The sequence below is a fragment of the Sesamum indicum genome, linkage group LG3 (genome assembly GCF_000512975.1).
Source record: "Sesamum indicum cultivar Zhongzhi No. 13 linkage group LG3, S_indicum_v1.0, whole genome shotgun sequence".
NCBI lineage: Eukaryota > Viridiplantae > Streptophyta > Magnoliopsida > Lamiales > Pedaliaceae > Sesamum > Sesamum indicum.
This window is the reverse complement of record NC_026147.1, coordinates 11,065,637-11,084,800: the sequence shown is the minus strand read 5'-3', so window position 1 is coordinate 11,084,800 and position 19,164 is coordinate 11,065,637. Positions and strand designations below refer to the sequence as shown.

Genomic DNA, 19,164 nt, shown 5'->3' with positions numbered 1-19,164 from the left:
TTGATATAGGTTCAACTATTTTCACTGATGCGTATGCTATTATTAAATTGATATGGAACACTATCGTGCACAGTCTTGAGATAATAAGTTTTGATTTAGATGCTTGAGGTCAAGTTAATTACAATCGAAAATTGAATTTAAATGTTTGGTTGCAAAACTAAGGTCAATTATTAACATAACAATTGAGTAATACACTCCCTTGGGTCGGAACTCTCCTCTACTGATTTCTTCCTAGTAATTTATCTCTGCTTTTTGTCTAGTTTGTAGTAATTAGTAGTAATTTTCAATCCAAACCCCCCCCCCCATTCGGTTACTACAACTGAGACGGAGAAATTAACACATAGTTCTCTAGGACTTCGACCTGGTTCCACTACTGCTACAGTTTTATACTCAATAATTAATTTTGACGGCCTCGACAACCGGTTGTCGATGAAACACAGTACTTCAATACTTAGTGCAAGTTTTTCTATAAGACTCTTAATGACTTCTCTCGAGATCCTCAACTTGGAACTTTCAAATCGACCCTCATAAATTAATTTCACAACTGCCAACCTATGTGAATCATTTAATTAGTGGGAATTTATTGATGATGTTAAAACGTCGTTTAATATAAGCAGCAAGCACAAAAAAACACATATATCATAGATGAATACTTACTTTATTCATCAAGACAATATTATTTTAATAAAGATTTACGATTAATAACCAATCCAATTGCCTTCCTCATTACCTATTCTAACAGGACCAAGGAGCCAAAGTGAGCAAATGTGAGCGTGATCCTTGGAGCGGGCATGCGTGCATGCGTGTGAGACTATCCAAGTAATTGGACTGAATAAAAAGGTAAAACTCTTAACTCTCCAATTGAATTTCTAAATCTCATGAGATCTACGTCTAAGGGTCACGAGATGCAAGATTAGGTCCTTTTAAATTATTTTATTTTTTCCACCTAAATAGACGCTCGTTACTTGTTGATGTGACAACAATATTTCCTACTTGTATGGAGCTTGATTGACACGGCATTCAACGGGACTTATCTACTCCTAGGAAAATAAATTTGCGTACAATCTTGGGATGTAAGAACCACGCAGGACGAAGTCCTATATTCTCTTAACCAGCTCACATAAATATGAGCAAGGTATGACAAGGGATATAACTACCATACAACATGTCCATCTCAACACTTTCGAGCACTCTCATAGTTTTCTCTGTATTTTCTTCACTTGCCTACTAGTTTAGGCATTCTTGATCTATTTTACTCAATTTTCACCTAAAAAACTTATTAACTTGGGCATCGAAATTGTTAAAAAAAGAAAAGAAAAAGAAGCCGGAGCATACTTAGAATCATCAAATGGGCTTTTTTTCATATTATAAATTCCACAAGAAATTTTTATATTATTTTTCAATAATTAAACCTTTTATTTATATGAATTAGAAGGTTGAAATGGTCTTTTGACATGAGAAACCAAATCACTTTCAAAAGGGGGTCTGGTGCAAGACTTTGAAAACAAAAATGCTTGTAAGGCATAAGGTAACTTGTTGTAATTTTAGTACAATTACGCAATTTACACCTATTGTCTATATACATTAGATTAAGGGTACTTTAATCTTCCTGTAAAATTTTAATAGATTTTAAAAAAGAATACAGAGCATAGATCTTTGCAAAAATATTAAAACTTTAATAAGAAATGTGAATACAAAATATAAAAAAAAATAAAATTAAAATCAAAATTATAACCCTCTCTGCCACCATATATACTAATAATTTATGGCAAACTATGTGTGTAATTATTTGAAACTTAAATAATCCATGTAACACACTTCTCGGAGTTTTGCTTTATTTTTTAAATAATATTTTTTTCTTTCACAGAAATTTTTTTTAATATTTTTTATATCGACAAATTAAATTGAATTTAGCCCAATATATATATATATAGGAGTTGACTTTGAAAGAGTTGACGTCAAAGATCATGACATCACAGTTTCTTGTGTCACGATGCAGAAAACCCTCCTCTCTTACCATGCTATTTCTCACATTATTCCCCGAAATTTCTCATACAATCTTTTACCAACTATAATTCATTAAATACTTGTAGCCCCTCTTTCTCTCTCTCCCTCTTTTAAGTATCCACTTGCCCATCCCACCTTCCTTAATTAACCAAACCATCCCTCCCTTTTCCTTCTCCCTCTAATGGCAGCCAAACGATTTCTTGAAGGTGATGATGAGGATCCCCACAACCAGAAACGGCTCAAAACTAGACCTAGACCTTCCTTTGCTTCGTAAGATCTTTTACTATGCTCACTCATTTTTCTCTCTCTCTCTCCCTCTCTTTGTCGTTGGATATATATACTGATTTGGGTCGAAAATTGAGAATTTGAGACCTCCCTGAAGATATGTCTGGAACCTGAGAAAAAGAGAGTCGTTAGGCTCGCTGGATGATCCCCAATTAAAACTCTATTAAGTTAGCCGAGATCCATATAGAATAGTTAGAACCGGTGTACTTAATGCTAGAAAGTGGTAGTACTCAAAATGTCTTACCATAAATAAAGTATAATGAATGTATTATTAAGGTCAAATGTGCCCACTAGTCTGGTCCATGTGGCGTCATCTCCAATCGGGTGTAGTCAGATGATCGACAACTTTGATTTTACAGTTACAGAATAGGGTCGAGTCGCCAACCCGAAATGAGGTATGGCATGATTGGTATTTTTGCTTATAATGAAGGGCATTTATGTCTTTTCAATAGATAATAGTAATATATCTCTATCATATATATATATATATATATGGGATTATAGTGATTAGAAACAATTAATTTTGAGTCATTTCGAATTTTTACTCCTATCCAAATTTTTGATCCTGAATATGTGATATTTCAATTATATAGACTGAGTATTTGCATGTGGTTTTCCTTTTCGTCTATACGAATGAAAAAGTGAAGTAATATGGTTTGTCGTGACAGTGTAATCAGAGAAGTGGTTGTGGTGAATTTCTTTGAATTGAAATTTCTTTCACTTCTATTTAGTTTGATTTGATGTTGTGATAATTGCATTTTACCCCTTATTAGAACACTAATATGCACAAACTCTGATACACCAAAAACAAATGAAAATTCAAGTCCATATTATTTTAAAAAGAAGCTCATTGTCTCCCGTTTTAGGAAATTGTATTGACTTTTTTCAAGGGTTTATTAGTATTTTCACAATCAACCTACTGCGTTTAACCCTTGGGGAAATTATAATTTCAGTTCTGTTAAAATATTTTTTTAATAATTTTATCCTGTAACTAAAAAGATGATATTTTGAGAACAATTCTAGCTGAAAATAAAGTTTTGCCGAAAATTTCCAAATTATTGTATCCACGTGCTAAGTCATATAAAGCGGGAGCGGAAGCGAACGTGTGAGCAGAAAAATATTTTTTTTTAAAAACGAGAACAGCTTGAAGTATCTATTATTTTTTATTAAGAATAGTTGAATCTTGGAGCGCTTAAGGCGTTGCTCCCACTTTAAAGTCGCTGGAGCGCCACTCGAGCGCCAGAGGGGCGTGGGGTGCCGGTGACTTATACCATCTAGGTCACGTGCGGAGAACAATGCACTTCCTCGGTCAATTTTTTGAATTTTCGGCCAGAACTATTTTCAATTAATTACAATTTTTTTTAATTGTAGAACCATATCATCAAAATTTATTTCAATAGGACTAAAATTACCAGCATCGATACTTGTAGGACGAAAATTATAATTTTGCCTTTAATTATCCTCCAACAACTGGTGCCTCAGGTGAGCGAAGAAGTGGAAAACGGATTGAGACGACGTTGCACGCGGTCAATGCTCCGATGTCCGTCGTTGCGAATGAGCCAACCAACAAGTCTACAACTAACATTCGGTAAAAAGCTCTCCCTCCCAATCTTCACAGGAACCAAAATTGTGGATGTGGACGCAAACCCTCTCCAAGTGGTTTTAGTCGAACATGAGGGGAAGCTGCCAACGTCTCTGCCTTATTGGATCAAACTGGAAATAGTCGTTCTCGACGGGGACTTCCCCAACAAGGAGACGTGGAGCAACGAAGAATTCACGAAGAACATAGTGAAAGAAAGAAGCGGGAAGAGGCCTTTGCTCACCGGGGATTTGAGCATAACGATGAGAGATGGGGTGGCTTCGGTCGGAGACATCGAGTTTACGGACAATTCAAGCTGGATTCGGAGCAGGAAATTCAGGGTGGGGGCGAGAGTGATGCAGGTGCAGGCCGGGAATGGGAACGGTGAGGGTGTTCTAATACGTGAGGCCATGACTGAACCATTTGTTGTTAAAGACCATCGCGGGGAATGTAAGTCTCTTTCCTTATGTTTCCGCTCACTTGTTCATTGTGTAGGTTTAGTCGGACCAAACTAATTATAAAGTAAGCGTACTATGATAGCTCACTCTTTTTAAAATGTATGTCAGTCATACGACAAGTGTATCACACTTGCTATATAATTGGTTCAGGTTTGACCGAGTCGGGTACGTGGAAACTAGAATATCCATGAGTGGTGTTATTCGTTATTTGTTACTATTTTAGGGTAAATTACATTTGTACATGCTGAAATGGGATCTAACAAACACACATCATTTTTACAAAATTACAAGTACATTTTCTTAGTCTATATTTTACTAGTTGTATATGTCATATTTGGTGCATTTGCATAAAAAAAATCAAAATATAAATAATTTAATATCATTTACTAAAAGATTTTATCGTAGAAAAAAGGCTAATATGAAATAATTATGATAAACAATAAATAATTTTGAGAAGAAAATATTTGGAGAAAAAGAAAAAGAGAAGAGAAATATTAATTAAAAATAAATAACTATTTAAAAAAATAATTTTTACCATCGTAGATAATGGGGAAACGAAAATAAAGACGTCAAAAGGGTGATCTCCCTTAGTCTATAATGTATATAATTGAAGATTGGTAAATTGGTGGTAAAACAGAAATGTTTGAGAAATTGCAGTGTACAAGAAGCATCATCCACCTGCATTGGAGGACGAGGTGTGGCGTCTTGAGAAGATAGGAAAAGGAGGAGCTTTCCATCAGAAACTCGCCTCTCAGGGTATTAACACAGTCCAAGATTTCTTGAAGCTCTTCATTATCGATCCTTCCAAACTCAGAAAGGTATTATTTCATTCCTCCACTCACACCTTCCTATCATAACACCCTTTCCCTAATTTGGGGATTTTTTTGACCTTGATTTTATTGGTTATGGGATTCTCAATTTTAGTCCCATAATTTCTAAAAAGTAATATTTTTGGTCCTATGATACCTTTTCGTTAGGTACTTTAATAAAAAAAAATTTCGTGTTCAGCACGTGGCCCTTAGAGTTTTTACACTTTTAATTCCGTTAATTAGAAAATTTTTACTTTTCATCCTATAACTTTTAAAAAGTAGTACTTTTGATCCCATACAATTAAGGGTTATGTGGTCTTTTCTGTTAAATATCTAACCGAAAGATAATCCCATAACCAATAGGATCATAAGTGGGTAGAACAAGAAATATTATTTTTCCATATTTATATATAGGTAAATTACATTAACAAACCCAGAAATTAAATCTAATTATACAAGCACCCTCTATCTTTCGCAAAATTATAAGAGCACCCCTTTAGGGGATGTGTGTGAATTTTTGTATTTGAGAAGATGTCGAAGTAATTAAAAATTCTAAATTCAGGAAGTATATTTATAATTTTACAAACAGCAAAGAGTAGTTATATAATTATACCTAATTCAATAAATGTTGATGCAATCTACCATAAATAATTCTCTCGTTTCTATTGATCTTTACTTTGCGCTAACAAATACACACAAATGTACCGAATTTGAATACATATATAAAAAACACGTTATAATACGTAATAAGATCCTCTATAAAATCACTAGCTGGCAAAAACCTCCTTGAACGAAAAACGAGGCAACATGACACCTCAAACTTTTTAAGAAAAAGGACAACACAATCCTCTAATAGTCGGAAGTAGTAATCCTTTTTTCTAAAATTCAGGGGGCCGGTCACAACGTGCTTTTTTATTTTTTTTTCGATTCAAAGAAATTTTGTGTTTATTAGTAATTTTACAGGGGAGTAAAATGCAATTAACCCTTAAATGTATATCTATATATATATAGATATTTTCACATTTTAACGTGTATATACTTATTAGTTTTCACATAAACTAAATAAAAAATATTATAAATAAAATCAACATCAAAATTACATAAAATTGAGAAATGAAAATTTCCAATCCTCACTAGTTATGTTTGTGTACTTGGTGTAGATACTAGGAGTTGGAATGTCGGAGAAAATGTGGGAAGCAACGTTGAAGCATGCTAAGACTTGCGTAATGGGCTCCAAACTCTACAGATATCATGCCAACACCTACACTCTCACCTTCAGTCCCATCTGTCAACTGCTGAAGGCTGAGTTCAGTGGCCAAGTTTACTACCAATCCGACTTCAAAAGGATGCAAACAGTAAGTGTTATTAATATTTGAGTAAATTACATCCACGTTTCTTACACTTAGGTCATATTACGTAAATTGCTTTATTTCTTTTTATAAAATTATAAATATATTCCTTAAAATTACAGTTGTAATTTTAAGTGTACACCCGTTCAAGGATAAAATTTTATGTACATACTTCAAATAAAAAGAATTTTTTCCGTAATTAGATTCAATCTCAGGAGTGTTGATGTAACTTACCCTTAATATTTCTTCTTCTTCGTTTCCCTTCGACTTACCGACTAATTATCACTATCTATTACATGTATAACTCTCTCTTATTGTATAATTCTTTTAGGTTTATACCCTGATTATGATCTTTTTTCATAAATTATCTATATATTTTGCTTAATTACAAAAATTATTTATGGCAATAAAAAATAGTAGTAGTTTTTGCAATGATATTGACAGTTTGGGGATATATTGTAATTTTATAAAGTAGGGTTGATTTGTGTAAATGATGTCGATGTTTTTAGTGTGTGTATGTGTAAGTTTTCAAAAGACTGACCAGAGTGATTTGTGTCAATAAACTATAAAGATAAGTATACTCTCTTCCCCCAAGGTTTTGGTGTAAAAGTGTAATTACATATAAACCTCCTGTGATTTAAAAAATTACGTCTAGTACCCCTAAGATTTGCTTCAGTCTAGCAAATAGGCCTCTTTGTTAGTCAAAATTCAATGAATGTGTTGATATTTACAAAAAAAAAAAAAAAAAAAAAAAGGACTGAATGAATATTGATATTTACTTTGATTGACTTATTGCAGGTCAAACAAATTATTTCCTACTAATCTAGCCTTATAACGGTGAAGATATACCCTGTCTTATGCATTTAGGTGTGAAGACATTTGAGGGTAATTTGATCGTAATAAGATTTATTTGACTATCAATAAATCAATAATAAGTCAATCGAGGGTAAATATAGATTTTTATCCATTTTTTTATAAATCTCAGCAAATTCGATGAATTTTGATTAACATATAAACTTATGGAAGCAACCCTCAAGAATGCTAGATGTGATTTTTCAAACCACAGAGGTCTACATATATCAAATCTCAAGGGAGAGAGTATAATTATCCCTAAACTATATATATATATATATATATATAAGTGGGTGCTACCCTCGTCGTTAATCGCCTTTTCTTTACTAAAATCTAATATATGAACATTATTTATATTATTATTATGATTATTGTTTTAACTTAATAAGAGAAAATTATTTGTGATAGTGTGATAGCCAATAGTGCATATATGTATAACATTATTATTTTATTTTATTTTTATTTTATTTTTTGTAGGGTGGGGAGGCATATATTGAAAGCTTAGTGAAAGATGCATATGCAAAATGGAATACTTTAGAGGAAGTGGACGGACTATCTCATGACACCCCACTGCTAACCCAAGGTATCATTTTTTCAAACTCTTTCAATCTTTCGTTAACCATTAATAGAAACAATTACAAGGTACCAACGTATTATGTGTTATTGCATCGAAGACGAATAATGAGTTTAAGTGGCTTATAATTTTTCTACTTAATAAGTGAATTATTTTTTCAAAACAAAATTATATGAGGCTTATACGAAGCTAGAACAGGCTGTGCACACGATCTCGGTCCCACATACTACGCCAAATGATGTGGCCTGTAACTCGATCGGTGCCCATTGTGCAAGGTGTATTGTCTGCTACGATTTTGTATAAGTCTCACAATTTCGTTCTGAAATGCAGTCTCACTAAGAAGAAGAGTCATTGAGATTTATAAATCACTCAAACTCCTCATTTACAACTACCGTATAATGCGTGCCTACATCGTATATAAATATAGGGTAAATTACAACGATCTCCTCTGAGGTAATTGACATAATCACGAATACCTGCTCGTTGTTTGAAAAATTACAAATACCCCCTGATGTTTGATGAAATTATGTAATCCTTAAATGGAGGTATGACATTGTCAACTTTGCCCTTGTTGTATTTTTTTTTTAAAAAAAAACTTGTAAATAAATCGAATAGGGTGGATGAATAAATTTTAAAAATTATAAAAAACAATTATCTACTTAGTCCATTAAAAAATTAAAAGAATTTAAAAAATAAATAAAATTATTATTTTTGATCCATAAGGGCATTTTGATCAGTTTATTATAAAAAAAATAGATAGAAACCTAACCAATTGAGCTAATTCCAGAAGGCGTGCGTTTATTGTGAGTGCAGGTGAAGTTGAGGGGCAGCATTCCAATCAGCAGCAGCAGTTAGCAGTGAGTTCATATGTAAGTGACTGTAGTTGCTCAGTGATGCAACGCAATGATGCAGTTGAAGGAGACTACTTAGATGATTGGGCATTAAATTCTGGAGGCCTCTACCTCACAACCAACAGCTCTCCAGCTGCTAAAAGTATCAATAGGTTTTTCTCAGGATCTGAACGTGATATCCCTTGATTTTTGAGGAGTGAAATTCTAATTCAGAATTAACTCGATCAAATATGAATTACTCATATACAAATATAATAGATTTATCGTGTGATTGGTATATAATTTAGGAAAAATAACAATATCATACACTTGCTCTGTGATTGATTTGGTTCAACCAGACCTAATTCAGGGGAATATTTTTCAGTGTCAACATTGTAGGAGATGTAATGTAATTGTGGACCTTGCTTTAACTTGAAATACTTGAGCAATATATATGTTCGGATAGTTATCTTGAAAAGACCCGTTAAATTTTTTTTGAATTTAGGGTGTGAAAATAGAATAAGATGGTAGTTGTCTTGTCTTGATGGGTGCATTCACGGTATAATGCGCATATAAATGAGTCTAATTGTAATTTGAGTGACACAAAATATCCATTACGTTGTGTTTTGCTGCTCAGATTGAAACCCTTTGATTGCTTTATTTGTCCGAAGTAGTATCAGAGTTGGACTTGTTTTGATAAACATGATAAGTGATACTGTTCAACTACACTATAGATCGTTCAGGTAGGCACACTTATTCTTGCACAAATTAATTTTTACAATTTAGTCCGACAATTTTAAAATTTTGGTAATTTTAGTCTTTCTAGGCTATTTGGCTGAAAAATTGTATATGTCTTGCACATGAAGCTGTTGATTTGCAATTCTAATCCTATATACCAATTCTTACAGGATCGGTAATGCCATAACCCAAGTCATAGGACTAAAATTTGTTGTTTAATTGAGTGATATGCAAGTCACATGCAATTTTCAGGATAATTAGCCAGAAGGACTAAAATTGCCAAAATTTTAAAATGATAGGACTAAATTATAAAAATCAATTCATGGAGGACCAAAAATGCCACCTCCCCCAAATTATCTAAAATTGCATTTTCCCCATATGAAGACAATGAGTGACGACCAATGATGTCTTAATTGTTGTAATTTTATTAAATTACATGAAGAAATTCATAGATTAATTTGAGAAGAAGAAGAGAAAGTGACTTGTTCCACTTAGAAGAATGATGGGAAAAGTAAAGAAAGTGATAAGTATATAAGGTGTTGTGGGGGTGAGTATGAAACGCTCATATCTCATAGCCCCACATAGGAAGTTTCTTGAAATAATGAACTCCTTACATTAAGTTCAAGTCCAAATCTGAGTTTGACGTGTTATGGAGATTAGTACATGGGGTTGTCCCACAAGCACGTCGCTCGCCCCCCCCCCGCCCCGGCTCCTAGCTACAGGCATCGAGGCGAATGTCTCAACTGCCATGTCTAAATGCCATTATTGGCAGAATTTAAACAGCCCTGCTGTTACGAATTGTTTAAAGGCTACCTAAAGAGGGTATTTAATGGGCAGCTGCTAGCCATGCCTATAAAAGGCTAGTGATGGCACCCATTAGATATACAACACTGAATACCACAACAAGTTTCTCTCTTCTCATATCTAAGCTCTCGACCTCTCAAATTTCCAAAAGTTCTGAGCTCTTGCTTCGAAAAAAACTTTTGAGTGTTTGATCGAGGTATTCTTTAGTATATTCCTACACCGAAAGAACTGCAACCGTCTATCTTGGAAGAAATTACGTTGTACCCCGTGCACTACTGATGCGGGATGTATATTTTCTTTAAGGCAAGCATTATATTATGCAATTTGGTTATTCTTACGATTACCATTGGATCGAGAACTGTTACGATACAATTCTTATTGAAAGTTTACTATGTAAGTTTCTTGTCACAAACAACGTTTCTAACTGTGTTGCTATTTCTGTTCCAACGTGACTGTTATTGTTTCGGATTTCTAAATACGATTGTTTATTTTCAAACTATTATTTCAATTACTTGAAATTAAAATTTTCTCAACATTAATCTAGCAGTAGTTAAGACTAATATTAAGGTCTCATGAACAAATTCGAGGTCGTTGATTCGAGTCCTACAGAATGTGTCGATATTTATCTCACTTTATGTAAGTTATTGAGTTATTGAAATTTTTTAATGTTCTTACTTATATTAATGTATTAATTGAAACAATGTAATTTATTGTTATTTTTAGTCATATTGATATATCGGTTGAATCAATGTATTACTCAGAAAAGAAAAAGGTAATTGACATGATCAAGGTAATATAATTACTTTTGTGGATCATGGAGATTATGTCAAGCTCATCTGCAAGATACTAGGTTGATTCATTGATATTTTTTCTAATCAAAACACTTAAGAACGAATCAACAGGTTTTATTAATCTCACTGTTTGATTCACTCTAAATACATAGGATTTGTAAGATTCTAACTTGAGGGTTTCATGCAACTTCTTCCTTCATATCTAGATGCTTTGGTATGCACAATTTCTCAATCAATAACCAAGATTCAGATATTGAATCAACTAGCTAAGGCAATTAATAATTCAAACAATAAGCAACATGCATGAGGAATCGCAAGAAAAATAATAATATGTATAAATACATTAATTTCTAAATTTAATTGTCTCTATTGTCTCATATATTAGGGACGTGGCAAAACAAGGCCTTAGTTATAGGGGTGTAAATAATACCTCATATTCTTTTTTTTTTTGGCAATTACAAGACCCCGACACCTAATTTTAAAAGTGTTCGAAATTTGATTTTTTTTTGTTGAGGTGGGGTGCGGGGGGGATGTTTAAATTGTCACACTTTAAACCCCACATCGGCCACCCCTTTCCTTCCTCCAAGCCCTAATTTTTACCAGCAGTTGTGTGAAGATTGGAGAAGAAATTGGAAGATGTCTTTCATGCCCAATTGGATAGATTGCTACTGTTGTAAGTCAGCTTACATTTGCATATCTTGGATAGGCCAAAACCTAGGGAGACGCTTCCATTCATGTCATGACTACAAGATATGTAAATATCACTTCCCCCCCCCCTTTCCATCGTTTCTGATTTTAATTTTTTTGGTTAAAAAATGCAGAATAATGGCGTAGAATCGTCCAATGGGAAGATCTTCCAATATGCTCAAGAACAAGGGCTATAATTCCTGGCTTGGTATTGAAGATGAGTGTGCTAAAAAAAGAAAAAAAAGAATGAAGACGGGAAAGAGGATGAAATTGTACATCAAGTTGCTTGTTTTTTTATGGATTTTTTTTTTTAATTTGGATGTCAGGAAGTGGTGGAAGCAGTGCGAAGAGTAGTGTAGAGGAGTAGATTGTGTAACAAAGTGTATTTTTATCTTTATGTTATTGTTGTTGTATTGGTATGTCGTTCATTTAAGATTAGTAAGGAATTTTGTATGTATCTTTTTTTCTTTTATGTGTAAGAGTAGTAAATTTGTTATGTTAAAATAACTTTGATCTCTATTAATTCATTGTTATACCCACAAACCCATATCTCTCAAGCTGTTGAGGGACTCTGGTTGACCTTTGGAAAACTGAAATATCATAAGTGGAAACAAGGGTACAAATGATGTTGGGTCCTTCACCTCAAGAGTTGCCTTGTGATGAGTGTCGAAGTCACCATAAATAATTCCTACTACACTTGTGAAAGTGGGAGTAGGGTCGAATCCACAGGGACTGGCTTTAAGTTGATTTCTTTAAGAGAAATAGAAAATAATGGGGGAAGATTGATGATAAAAAGAAGTGAATGAAAACTAAATAAATAATTAAAAATACCTGGTGGAGATATATGAGGGAGATTTTCCGGTTAAGGCTAGGATTATGCTTGATCATTGATGCAAGAATAACACGTGTATGGACAAATAAACCAGTTATGGTCGTTGGTACGACCTAACAACCTCACCTTTCCTTACCTTTTCGTTAGCCAAGGTATGACCGTTGGCTAGATCTCTAATTAACAGACAACCTTGGGAACGTCCACAAGATAAGATCTATTAACAGCATTAAGAACTAGAAATTAACAGCAAACTAGAAAGGCCTGATTCTAATCAACAAACTCCTACGAGGATAATTCGTTTAAACTAGATCATGCATTCCCCATAACATAACTAAATACTATGACATAACTAATCATGCTACGTTGCCACTAAGTATTGAACTAAATAAACAATTACATGGATTTATAGAGTCCAATTAGCTAAGCAAACCTTTCTTGATAATGAACAACCGGCCGAATCATTCATAAATCAGATGTTTGTAATTAAAGCCCAGAGAATAGCATGAATATTTGTTTGACAAGTGTAGAACGCAGATTAGATCTCACAACATAATGAGAATCAAGCAATTACCATACCTTAACCAGAAAATAAGGAATTTAGCCGGACATATTAATGGAAGAACACACTAGAAAGTGGAATTCCATTAATTCCGATAGTAAAATAAAATAAAAGAGAAAAGATCAACAGAGAATTCTATAAAGTTCTAAAATAAAAATTGAGTCACTTCTAATGAAGAGATCCCCCCTATTTATAATAAAAGTCTCATACGAATCTAGACGTAGTGGGGGGATAGATACGTGATAAACTCTAAAAAGGTAAATAAATTACAAGAGATAAGCTTTAAAGAATCCTTTCTAAATCTAAACACTTGATTCCTTTATCTCTTGGGAAAATTGCTCGTGCTTATCCTTATCCAGAGTTGACTACTCCACTAAGCGTGGGCACGCTTTGTCAATTCTGCAGAAATTTCCTTGTAATCTCCCTTTTTTGTTGAATATGCAATAAAATCACATAATTAGGAATATTTTGGCTTAAAAAGGAAGATTAAATTGCTATAAAATCATTATAATTGCAGAGTTATCACCTTGATTCCTTAAGGAGCATCTCCTCGCGTTGGGTATTTGTTTCTATTTCGATGGGTCATAGAAATAATATCCCGCAGTTTCCTTGGAATATTAGACAAATCTGCACAAATTAGACCTTGAGTCCAGTTTCCGTCTCCCACTAGTCTCTTAACGTATATAGGGTTATCCCGCACTCCTAGATGCTTGTAAGACACAAGCTTGCCATGCTATATACTCATATGCATCGAGGCCACGCTCTTAGAAGCGACCAAGAGCGTACCCCTAAAAGGACAAAGTTAATTCAATGAAACTCATCATTGACCAAAACATGTTGAATAAAGCTAGATTCCTCCTCTTGGAAACGTCGTTCAACTATGGCATTTTAGGAGGTGTCCACTAAGAGAGAATCACATTCTCTTTGAGATATTCCAAGAAATCTTTACTTAAATACTCACCACCTCAATTCAATCGAAGGACTTTAATTTTCCATTCAGTTTGGTTCTTCACTTCAAATTTAACTTCCTTAAACCTTTGAAAGACTTAGGACTTATACCTCATAAGGTAAATATATTCATACTGTAAGTGATCAACGGTAAATGTTATGAAGTAGTTGAACCCACCTCTGGCCTGAGTATATAGTGGCCCACAAATGTTTATATGGATCAAATCCAACATACCACTCAAAAGCATGCTTTGTCCTGCAAAAGGATTCCAAGTCAGCTTCCATTGTTAGATAATACTCACAAGTTAGTAGGTTGTCCAAATCATCAATTACTAGACTTTTTGAGTCCACCAACTTCCTTATCTTATCTTGAGAGATATGACCTAGCCTAGCATGTCAGATTTGTGCATTATCTTGATCATCCAATTTTCTTTTATGTTAAGCAGTCATAACCATATTATACTGAGGAATTATAAAGAGACCATTACGTAATTTTTCAAACAAGTCTGAAGAATCATTCTTCAGTTACTAAATTATTCTTATTAATCAAAAATTAAATCCCAAGCTCGTCTGACAATACATTTGATACAAAACATAACCATTAATGATTAAGTTGACTAGCCCTACAGCTTCCTTAGCAACAACTTTGCCATCGTCTAGCATTAGGATGAACTCGCCTTTTACTTACTCTCCTGCTTCTTTCCATCACCAACAACTCATTATAGATGTGAGTACCATAACTGCTATCCGATAACTAAGAAGCAAAGTTAGTGATCATGTTAGAAGCGTACCTTGAATGGAAAGAAGCTTGTGACAATCCCTTTTTCAGTGCCCATTTTCATGGCAGTTCAAGCATACATCACTACTTTACCAGCCCTCACAACCGCCTTCCCTTTCCCTTTGCCCATATTGGCAGTTGGAGTACTCGCAGCAGGGGCCTTGCCTTTACCCTTTTTCTGCTCCAATGTCCAATACCCTTGTCGTTCGCCTTCGAGGTTGAAGCTTTTTTAAACATGATTGTCAGCCCCGACTTCTTAGTTGTTGCCTCGAATTGGACCAACATGTTGATCAGTTCATGGATTGACTTTGTAAGTCCATTCATGTTAAAGTTTATGACAAATGAGTCGTAAGAGTGAGGAAGAGGTTGAAAGATCAAGTCTATATACTTGTCATTCTCAACCCCAATTTGGAGGTTTTCTATTTTCTCCACAAAGAATAGCATGCAGACTCCATGCTCCTCGATCGTGGTTCTTTTGTCCATCTTGGTGCCAAAGAATATCTTAGTCACCACATATCTACTATGTTGATCAAGGATTGTTTACACATCCTGCATACGGGTCATCATCTCTTTAGCATACTGAGATTTTGACTCGGTCAGTTTTCTATCAGCTAATCGAATAGTGCACACCCCTAGTTCAGGATGGGGAAGGTATATCCTCAACCATTTTACCAAAAATTTAGGAAGACATCCTTATCTTTAGAGGATGCCCTCATCTATAGTGGACTCCAATCGCCCTCATGGAGCGGGTCTCCAATTGTTAGGAGATAACCTTCCATCAAATCTGAGGATACTCCAACAGCTGGGAGATGACCTATACCAAATTTGTAGAGAAGTCAACCTTATCCAACCACCTTGAGATAATCCTCCATCAAATCTTTGGGAACCCTCCACTAAATTCGTGGGGGATTCAATCTTATCCAACCGACTGAGGGTTGCCCATAAATTGAGAACTCTCCCAATGGGAAAAACCAACTTTATCTAGAATTACAATTTTAATCTCTTACTTGAGTTTCACATTCTAACTTCAATGTCATTATCTCATTGGTACACAAGAAACGAGTAATTTCACTCTCAATTTCACCAATTTTTTACTCTTTTAATTCTTATTGATTTATCTCATTGCTTTGTATTCCAACTGGACTCGAGCATCATTTTTTATTCACATCAACTATATAATGGCACAGCAATTCCCTCCCCTTCCTCGATTGCCACCGCCTATGCCATTCCCTCCCCTTCCTCGATTGCCACCGCCTATGCCATTCCCCCTATTGGGTTCGAAAAACATTAGGGAAGCGCGACGAACTTTAAAATTTTAACAATTAAATTGTCATGCATAATTCTAAATTATAGAAACCTTCACCCATTCGAATAACGGATCATGGCGAATCACAAAATAAATCAAAAGGGCTAAATCGTATTTATCTCTTCCATACTCCTATTGATGTCAAGAAATGCTTCCAAGCGTTATTTAGAATGGATATCATCAGACTTATAGAGCCATAAGTGTTGCTCCTCTAACTGTATCCCACCTATGTGAGTTGCTAGAAACATATGAAGTGTATGGCTAACCCAATAATGGAAGTTTCGTAAGGTCACCGGAGCAGGCTACCATAAGAGAAAAAATATTCTTTTAAACATATTCAATTTGGAACTCTTATATGTCCAAAGTTCAATATTGAAATAATTGCAAAGGTTCTTGGGCGTATCATCCAAATAATTGGTCTGGTACTGTATGTAGCCTTTCTACTGGGCAAAATGCCTAAGATTTATAACTCTCTTGTATGGACATACTTATTATTGAAAATTAATCGACGCATTAAAGGTTGGGAAGGAATGAGATTATAGTATGCTGGGAGGGTACAGATAATTAAATCTGTCATTATGGCGTTAAGTATATATTGGGTTTCTGCATTCATCCTACTTAAAGGTGTTATAAGGGAGATTGAGAAACGTCTGAGAGCTTTTCTGTGGAAGGGCACAGAGACCAGTGAATATGCTAAAGTAGCATGGAGGGATGTCTGTAGGCCAGCGTCGGAGGGGGGTCAGGGCGTACGGGACATTGTTACTTTAAACTTGATGAGTAAGAAGCTGTGTGATGTTATTCGATGTGATAGAACATCAATCTGGGTAGAATGGTTATATAACGGAGGCCTACGTGATAAATCTGTATAGACGGTCACTGATAATGGGGGTTCGTGGGGCTGGACTATCAGATTGGTGATGGGAATTCATTTTATCGGTGGCATGATCCATGCCATCACCTTGGTCCCCTTATTGATAGATTCCCACAGGATCCACATATGCTTGGGCTTCGGACGCGGGACAAGCTCAGCAATGTTATTATAGAGGGGCAATGGCATTGGTCTCTCATTATAGACATTGAGTGCTTGGAGATTTTGCATACATTGCCAATAATTTATGGCGAGACAGATCGTATTATTTGGTGATTTGAGACAGGATGACCTATAGTTGCATCTCTTTATAAGCTATTGGACCCACCGAGACTCAAGGTAGGTTGGTCTTCACTACTTTCAGGTTCCTTGAAGATCCCCAAGCATTATTTCATCCTATGGCTTGTGATTTTGAAAAAACTGTCCACAGTTGATAAACCATGGCTATCATGCCTAGGCATTTGTGTATTATGTGATGAGGACGCAATGGAGACACATACTCATCTATTCTTTCGATGTCGTTATGCCAAAAGATGCCTGACAGCAATTCGACGGATTGTTCAGTTTGAATGGCCTAATAGAGAGTGGCCACGGGACGTTGAGTAGGCTGCAAGGAAATGGAGAGGAAAACATATCATTAACTTGGCTTATCGTTCACTCCTTGCTGCTTGCATTTACCACATTTGGAGGGAACGAAATTTGAGACGCTTTGAGCATACGGAGCGATCATCGAGTATCATAGCCATCATTATTGTGGAAGAAATTAGACAGAGGATTATCAGTATTAATTTATCTTATTTTGTTAGTTCATGTGCGTTATATAGATTATGGCGTATCCCTTGGCCTATCGAGGGAGAAACCACCAGTTGAGCACTGTTGTATTGTACGATCTTATTTTATTAATGAAAACTTACATTTACCCAACTCTCTTGTAGTTAAAGGTCAAGATACTATTGGTCAATCAATTAATTGACTTGTGGTGTCAAACAATTATTAGGAAATAATCGAGTTACAACTGTAGCTATGAGTGCTAGAGATTGTCTGATAGTAAACATAAGTAATAAGAGAACACTAAAGTCTGAGTCATAGAATTTCTCAATTTTAATAGAAGGTACTTATTAGATCGAATATACTTATTTGATTTGATGGATCGATTTTGCCGCATCCAAACTAATACTAATCCAGGCCATTTCATGAATAAAAATGTGACCAACTAATCAACCAACAAAAATACTTGTTACAAATAACATCTTATTGTCGCATAGAAACATATAAATTCGACTAATCTGGCTACCCACCTTAGATGCCCCTAACATTTGGATTCAATGCTAGTCAATTCTAAACCTTTACTTTTTAAATCCTCCAAGAAACTAACCAAGTAAACACGTAGTGTGTTGTGTATACGATGTAGAGCAGTCCACCTTTTAATTGTGAAAGATGGAAATATATTTTATGGGAAGGAGATGTAAAATCCTAGGCAGCTTAGTCTACACACCAAATTGTTTGGTCCCATTAATTAATTTTACATTCTTTTTTCTTGAGCTTGATAATCCAATTAAACATGTCCTATTCTAATTCAATTAAATTCATCACACAATTAATTTAATCTCATTGCATAAATTTAGCTCAAGAACTATTAACTACTTTAGTTAATATTTCAATTAATCCAACATTTAAATTAAATAATTTTTAAATTGATTCATTCATCAAAATAATTAAATTCAAGAAGGCGAGCTTCTCCGAGCAAGTGTACCCATTGGGTTCACCCTAATAATAGTCATGCGCCCACAACTATTAGGACTTATCAAATTTAATTAATTATACTAATTATATTATCTTGTGATTAATTTTTTAATTCCAAATTTTTTTTAATCATGATTGATGTTTAACAACATGCCACGAAGTCCTATCTCTAGGTGAAGGTGACGAATATTTATATAGTAAATATCATGCAAGTAGGATTTTATCATTATTATCTCCGAATTAAGTTCATAGTATGGATGGTGAATCGAAATCTTATAATTGAATGACATAGAAAATGTCTTAATTATATCAATCACTCTCTCTCTTTTTTTTTTTGGGGGGTGGTGGGGGGGGGGGGGGGGGGTTT

At 34.6% G+C, this 19,164-nt stretch overlaps 1 protein-coding gene across 1 annotated transcript in view; it reads left to right on the top strand.

Annotated features, from left to right (window-relative positions):
- Window positions 4,140-19,164, top strand: part of LOC105158024 (probable serine/threonine-protein kinase DDB_G0291350) — a 23,112-nt gene continuing 8,087 nt past the window's right edge. Inside the window, exons 1-2 of the mRNA XM_011074626.2 lie at window positions 4,140-4,146; window positions 8,797-8,802. Of these exons, the coding sequence (XP_011072928.1) occupies window positions 4,142-4,146; window positions 8,797-8,802 (11 nt within the window). The 5' untranslated portion in view covers window positions 4,140-4,141. The remainder of the gene's footprint in view (window positions 4,147-8,796; window positions 8,803-19,164) is intronic.